This window comes from Cyprinus carpio, chromosome B3 (assembly GCF_018340385.1).
Source record: "Cyprinus carpio isolate SPL01 chromosome B3, ASM1834038v1, whole genome shotgun sequence".
Taxonomy (NCBI): Eukaryota; Metazoa; Chordata; class Actinopteri; order Cypriniformes; family Cyprinidae; genus Cyprinus; species Cyprinus carpio.
This window is the reverse complement of record NC_056599.1, coordinates 41,665,530-41,673,218: the sequence shown is the minus strand read 5'-3', so window position 1 is coordinate 41,673,218 and position 7,689 is coordinate 41,665,530. Positions and strand designations below refer to the sequence as shown.

General features: G+C 37.4%; 1 protein-coding gene across 1 annotated transcript; it reads right to left on the bottom strand.

Annotated features, from left to right (window-relative positions):
* Nucleotides 1–947: 947 nt before the first annotated feature.
* LOC109097030 (E3 ubiquitin-protein ligase DTX3L-like) lies at nt 948–5,614 on the bottom strand. The gene is made up of 4 exons (XM_042721022.1): nt 5,427–5,614; nt 3,639–5,140; nt 1,775–1,992; nt 948–1,610 (listed from the first exon to the last, which is right to left on the bottom strand). Exons 2-4 carry the CDS (start codon nt 4,107–4,109, stop codon nt 1,541–1,543), a joined length of 759 nt encoding a protein of 252 aa, XP_042576956.1. The 5' UTR covers nt 4,110–5,140; nt 5,427–5,614; the 3' UTR covers nt 948–1,540.
* Between the last annotated feature and the right edge of the window lie 2,075 nt (nt 5,615–7,689).

Genomic DNA, 7,689 nt, shown 5'->3' with positions numbered 1-7,689 from the left:
CTGAGCTGTTCCACCCCTTATATTTACCTAACATTGGCAGACGGACGCTTTCATCCAAAGCGACAATAGATACAAACTATTCTAAAAAAAAAAATACAAAATATATATAATGATAGAAGTTTTAAAAGAGCCATCTTATGACAAACTTAGCAAAATGGTTTACATATGGGGATACAGAATTTTTTTCGTGCCAAATTTGACCAGAATTTTTGATTTTCCATTTCTAGCCTACAATATGTAGTATAGTCTACAATGTTTATTAATTTAGTTGACTGGTGACGAAGGAAGCAACAGGAGCATAGTGCTCCACTGCTCCTGATGTAAACAAAAGGGGTGGACAGTAGCTTTTGAGTCAGTAGCTAGAACCTTCGGGTTAAAGTTTAAGCTATAAGCAAAACTAAAAAATGCTGGCTATACTCTTAGAAAATTGTGCTTTTCATGAATTTATAAGTCATCAGTGTATAGGCCTGTGTCATGGGGGACATACAATTAATGGCTGCACAAATAATTAGATTATTGAAAAGTGCTTATTTCATATGCAGAGAAACCTAGATGGGCAGAGTGAGAGAGGAGAGAGAGAGATGAGAGAGAGGAGGATTCAGGGGACAGATGCTAAGATGGTGGATTCTAGTGAGTTTTGAGGGTTATTATTTATCCATTCATATTATGTTGGTATTCTGCCTGTAATCAACTAAACAGGGGTAGCCTACAAGTTTAGCAGGTCTCGGTGGACACCATGAATTGTGGGGTGACGGCACCAACAAAGGGTGGCCTGGGGTGGACGTCAAATTACCGGCGGATTTACTGTCCCAGTCCCACACGGGGGGGGATTAGTCATGACAGTCTTTAAAACCACCAAGGTGCTCTCTCGAAAACACACTGCAAAATATGTTAATTATCACTATCAAAAAAAAAAAAAAAACACTAGAATTTTTTTGTTTGTATGGTTAATATTAATGTAATTGTGAGCACACTGGGGTTTAACAAAAGGTAATCCGACCCGCACAAGGGGACATTTTCTCCAATCCGGCCCTCAACCTTAAATGAGTTTGACACCCCTGGTCTAGATGATGTCGTCTCCACTTCTGGATAACTGATCAGATGGTGAGAACAGGTATGTGCACACTTCATACTCTTTTCCTAGCTTATGCATTCCAGATACTCTCTTACTGATATAGCTATTTCTTCTTCATTGTTACAGTTTTCCTTTAGAGAACAATACGTTGTCAGAAATCACATACTTTTAGAATATGCATTTAATTATTTTGACCGTTAATAAAGTGTTTTAGGTTTTGTCTGTTTGTTTGTTAGTCAGTCATTTAAATATAATTTAGAGAGTTAACATTTGCAGATTTGCAGAGTTTTACACAGAACAAAAGTTCAATATATAGCTTGTTTTTCAGTAAACTAATCAAGGGTCTGAATAGTTCTTAAATTCACTATATATAAAATGTGTATATGAAAATGTAACAATCTATAAATGATTTATTTGTAAAATATTAGGCTTAGATGTGCATTTGGGAACATACAAATAAAAACCTCATTCAATGCCTTTGGCTTTTAACTCATCCTTTACTCTCTTCAGGTAGTCAGGGTCTGGATAGCCATAACTGAGGACAAAAGAATAGATATACTAGTAATAATAGATATACAAGTTCAAAAACACGTTTTTGTTTTTTTTTTGTTTTACTCATCAAATACAAATGTCATGCTTGATTACTGGTTTTACCAAACATGATAGAAAATTTAAAGCAAACTTTATATGAACACATACCTTTCAGGCCCACCGTTTTTATTGGTCTTATGATGAATATCATTCCATATGACGACATTATCCATTCCAGAAGTTGTAGATTTCCCAACAGTAAAGATCAGTTTCTGACTAAAAGCCTTTTGCAGCAGTGCAAGTACTTCCTTTCCTTCATCATTGTCTGGTAAGTACGCACGACAATTTGTCCCATGAAAAGGCTTTCCCGGGTTTGGATGCTTCTCCTAAACATTTAAATAAATAAATAAATAACAGATGTTTTCATGTACCATAACATTAATCAATACTATGTAAAAACCGAAATGGACTTAAAGAGCCTTGATGTGTCAATTACCCGGAACAATTGTACCAGGAACTATTTTCCCCCCAGACCTGTTGCTTTCTGTGTTTCCACCGCGGTCTAAAGTACCGGGAAGATTAGGCAAATAGTCTGGTGACATAAGTCTGTGCACGTTTCTGATTTTGGACTTGCATCCTCGGTAGTTCGGACTTTGCGAGTTCGACTCGGGAGTGTTTTGTCCGCGACGACGCAAATCCGGTAATTCTGCAAACAGCAGCGTACTTGATAACATCAGTCAGCGCTCCTTGGCTACTGCAATTTTCCTCACTGTATATTTGACAATAAAACTGTACGAAATAGGATATCAAATACCACTGCCTCCTTTCGTTTTCATTTGAAGATAATAATAGACGCAGAAATGTACTTCGTTCAGGGAAATGTGTATATATATACAGCCATTACAATGAAACGAAATATTATATCAATTTGCCTTTTTATTTTCATTTTAACATATAGATAAGTTGAATACAGACCAAAGAATACCTGTTAGATTTACTCAAAACAAATTATATTTTATGTTAACCACTAAAGAAACATCAGAGCCAGCGGCACGTATCAGAAGGACTAGCCGAGGTGAGGCTGCTCTCCGCGGATACATGAGCTCTGAGCTCCCGCTGATCGCGTGGAGCTGACCGTCTCCGAAAAATTATATCAACACACATTTTTAAATAGGCGCTGTCTTTATAAATAAACCACAGATTTGAATTTTAAACACCTACATTCTCGCCTGAAATACTTTTAAAAATACATTAAATGACACAATAACAGTAATATTTTGAAAATTATCCGAATAAATGGTGGTTAAAGTTGAAGAAAGTCGCCAGCAGGGACTTTCTGAGGGGCATTTTTTTTTACCGGAACTTTATTTAGTTCCTGGTTCCTGCTGTGGAAACACACCTAGTACCAGCCCGAAGTCCCTAGTTCCTGGGTAAAGTTCCAGCGGTGGAAACGCGGCTATACAGTACAAAGGAGGTCACAGATATCATAGAGGTTTCTGGTTTAATAGTAACAGCTAATTGAGAGAACTGTAGAAACTATTTATACTTTATATTGTCTGTTTGTGCTTTCTCATTGTTTTTTTGCTGTCTTTGTGTGCTTCCTCAACAGCAGGGGTGTCCAGTCCTGTTTCTGGAGGGACAATGTCCTGCAGAGTTTCCTCCAAAGCAAAGTTACCTTCAACGTTTTAGTCCTTCTGAAGACCTTGATTACAAAGGAGGTTCAGAGGTTTCAATTTAGTTGGAGCTAAACTCTGCAGGACAATGGCCCTCCAGGAGCAGAGTTGACATCCCTGGAGCACACAGTCTGTAGACCGGGGTTGCCAGTCCTGTTCCTGGAGTTCTGCCTACCTGCAGTTTTCAGCTCCAGCCATGATCAAACACACCTGTCTGTAATTATCAAGTGCACCTGAAGATCTTAGTTAATTAAGTGTTTTTGAACTCTGCAGATAGGAATATCTCCACAAACAGGATTTGACACCCATGCTATAGAATTTGAGCAAAGTGCTTTGATTTGATTGTTACATACTCTTACCGTTTGAATACCGCTGGGTATGTCATAGGTGATTTCAATAGTGCCACAGCGTGGATATCCAGGGAGACTCCATCTGCTGTTTCTTACACGCATTTTTCCATTTGGTTGGTTCCCCTTTGGTTTCCCAAACACTTCCTTACACACAGGACAGATGGGTCCCGGACTCTCCACTGAAATCCTTATACATTTCTGACAGAATTTATGTCCACATTTCAGTTTTCTCTTGTCAAAGAAGCTGTCCATACAAATAGTACATGTCTCCTCTTCAGCATGAGCACCTTTACTGTCATGTCTAGAATTTCCTTCTGAATCTTCATTGAAACCAGTATCTGCTTTGCCTTGCCCTCTAAAACTCCCTCTCTCATCCCGTACTGCTCCACCTACAGCTCCTGGTCCATAATCAGGCATCGGATTCCAGTTGATTCCTTTTGGGTAAGGAATGTCACCTGAGTATCCAATGAATTTCTTCATTTTGTCATCAAACACATTCTTCTGAAGTGTCTTCTCAATATCAGTAATAGCAGGACCAAGATGTTCTGGCAGTCCAACAAGCCTCCAGGGACTGAGTTCATCTGCTGCAACAACACGATGATGCTGCTGCTGAAGTTTCTCTAATAGTGGTGCCACATCAGTTTTATCTGTAGGGGTTGTGAGTTTACAGCTGACAGTGGCTGAGGCAAGTTTCTGGTAGAGTTGTGTGTTAAAGCTCTGAGGGCATGACTTTCAAGATTAATATGTTGAACTCCTTTAGATCGAGCTTGAACCTTAATGACATTTTTCTGCAGTTTTTCTTCATGAAATGACACTCCATACTTTGTTTCAAGTTGTGACAATTGTTCTTTATAGGAAAGATTCATCAAATCCCAATGAACCTTGTCCATCTCAAGTTGAGTCAGAAAGTCTTTAGTGTCCATGTCCAGTGAAAACCTGCCTTGTGGAGAAACGTTATCGTCTCTCGTAGTTTCGTTTGATTTATCTTTGAATTGTTGTTCCACTCCTGTTGTCTCTCTTTTAATCATGTCTGTAAATTTATTTGGTCCAAAGAACAGACAATTACTGGCAGACATGGTCAACATCAACTTTGCCTCCTCTGACTGGATGGTATGAATTGCCTCCTTCACAATATCTAAATTCATGTCTTTATGATTAATGGCAGCATCACTAAAATTAACCACACAATCACTGACAAGTTTCTGAAAGTCCTTGGAGGCTTTGGAGACAGAATCACTGCTTGATCTCTGGGTGGATTTGAATGAGACTGACACTTCTGACTGCATAATGACTCCATGTTGTTTCTCAATTTTCTCTACCTCCTTTCTGTAAGCATGATGCAGATACCAGAACTGATAGAGGGGAACAGTGAGTCCAGCTGAGGTCTCGGGGGTCCTTTTAAATGTTTTTGTGATCTCGGCATCATTTGAAGCGCTGTTAGCTGCAACAACATCCTCACTATTGTTTGTGTCTTCTGATACTACTGAAGTCACAGGTTTAGTGTTGTTCACCTAAAACATATGATGGGATTTCATTTAAGAATTTTATACCCACAGCTAAATGAAGATAACTGAATTAATACCAAATTATTGCTACAGGTCATAGATGAGTTTACTACTACTACTACTGTACTAAGAATCTGAACTGAAATAGTTGAACAGTTACTAGTGTGTATTGTAGTAGGTCCATCAGTTTTCTTTAGTTATGCATAAACTCTCAGCAATCGAAAGCTTAAAAACAGATGAATAAACTGATGAGAGGATTGTGCCTTAATTCTAGATAAAGTAAACATGATACCTCTGATGATGAAGCTTTGTTCTCCTCCAGCAGGGACTTTTCTACAGTCACAGAATGTGCTTCGTTCAGATAAATGTGTGCAGTCACTTCCTTATCTCCTTTAACTTTACCATCCTTAATATTTTTAAAGTGAAGAGATGCAGTTCTGTGATATTTTAAAACCTTTAGAGCTACAGGAAAAAAAAGTGCATTTAGTACACAGCCTTAAAACAATAACATAGAGGCACATGTAACATCAAGGCAGTTTTATTTAATGACATGGGTACTACAACACAACATGGTTTATGAGGACACATCATGTGTCCCTGTAAACCAAAAGGCTTAAAAAAAAAAGAGCCTAAACAGTGTTTTCTGAAACTCAAAATTGGCTGTAGTTTTGTTTGAGGTTTAGCTTCAGGTGTAGGGTTAAGGTTAAGGGGATATAAAATCCAGTCTGTACAGTATAAAAACCATTACACCTGTGGAGAATCCCTGTAAACTACATATGCAAGGGGACCCATAAATCAAACCGTTGTTTCTTTGTATGACAGATGGAAATAGTGACCTTTTAATCACATTTAATAAATAAATAGAATAAATAAATCTTCTCTTCTGTTTGTTACCATACCCCCAACAGTGGTATTTTCCCTTCTTTTATTAATATGTACAAATATTGTATGTATTTTAGCTATTTCAGATACTAGCATCCATGAGATTTCAGTTGAAAAATGTATTGTATATATGATATTTTCTCACCTGTTGATGGGTGTTATCTGCACCTCCGCACATGATGGGTCATCCATGAGTTTAACGCTGTGGACTGATGCTGTTCCTTCCAGTCTGGACAACCAGCTCTGAAGGGCTTTCTGTAATCTTGCTCTCCATCTCTCTGGAAATGGTTCTGTCCAGTCCAATTTGATTTTAAATCCAGCGATATCCAGTGGTGCTGAGGGTTGAGGCATTTCATCACCAGCTGTATAAATGTCCTTTCAGAGGAAAAACAGTTATGAATGCAGACTCTGAATTTCCATTGTTGATATTGCTCGTATTATTAGAGCATTTTATTTATTACTTGTAATTTGTATTTGCAAATTCATAAATGGTTGCAGACTGCAGTAATAAAGAAAATAAGACACAGTAGTCCATCCTCGGCTCTTAAAATACTGAGGGAGGGAATAATCTGGTGAGTTTGAACTCCAAACTTGTGTGAATGGTATGCTTATATCAGATAAACACCAGACAACAGATATAAAGTCTGGGAGCAAAAATATGAAAAAAATAATGTTTCAATTTACCAGTAAAATGGTTGTTTGATAAGTAAAACAAACATAAGTATTAACAAGTAACAAAACAATCCATTTTCATTTGCACGATATGCTTTGGCATTTAATAATTCATGAATATGGTATTACTGATATTGTGGAAAGATAATGGTGCTCAGAAAATCTATTGCTCTAGTCTTTAGTCAGTACCTCCTCTGACAATAAGTATGGCTGATACATGGTCAAGTTTTGATACATCATGTCATCCAGAGATGGTCCAGCATCTTGACCCTCAGCGTCTGCTGTATACAAGTCCTAACATTCAAAAAAAAAAAAAAAAAAAAAAAAAAAAAAACAAGACACTGTTTAAAAAAATATTTAAATCTTTTGAAAAAATTACAACACTATATATTTCAACTCGGTATATCTGGATAAGATGTCCCAGCAGTCCCAGTAGACCATACTTTGTTCGTAATGTAGGATGTACTGTAAATACAACAGACTGCAGCCTATTGCAATTTTCTTTTGTTTAACTCATGACACAAACAAAAAATACAGTCAACTATATACTGACTTTTTCCTGGACTGCGCCCAGCTGGTGGAATGACCTCCCGATCTCAATTCGAACAGCTGAGTCGTTACTCATTTTCAAAAAACATCTAAAGACTCATCTTTTTCGCCTGCACTTAACCAACTAATACTAGTACTTACCTTTTTCTTTTTTCTTGTCTATCATATTCAAAAAAAAAAAAAAACCTGGCTACGTATCCTGTACTAGTCTTACTGAGACTTGTCATAGCACTTGTATACCGTTGTTGTTCTCTCGTTGATCTGATTTTTTCTATTGTTATGTTTTGTATGTGGATGTGTGCGCCCTCGTGTGGTTTGTGATTTGATGTTGATTTTAATATTTACTTTGACACTTTACTTGTGATGAAAATGTCTAATAGCATATTTGCTTTGTGATTAACATTAGTGGAACTAAGTTCTATTTTGATATACTCTGTTACACCAGGTAACTG

What these genes read in the sequence shown, in the direction of transcription:
- LOC109097030 (XM_042721022.1), bottom strand. Translation starts at nt 4,109, where the DNA reads ATGAAGAAATTCATTGGATACTCAGGTGACATTCCTTACCCAAAAGGA. An exon ending in TACCCAGCGGTATTCAAACG is followed by an intron (nt 1,993 to 3,638) that starts GTAAGAGTATGT and finishes TTAAATGTTTAG; the next exon opens with GAGAAGCATCCAAACCCGGG. An exon ending in AAAAACGGTGGGCCTGAAAG is followed by an intron (nt 1,611 to 1,774) that starts GTATGTGTTCAT and finishes TTTTGTCCTCAG; the next exon opens with TTATGGCTATCCAGACCCTG.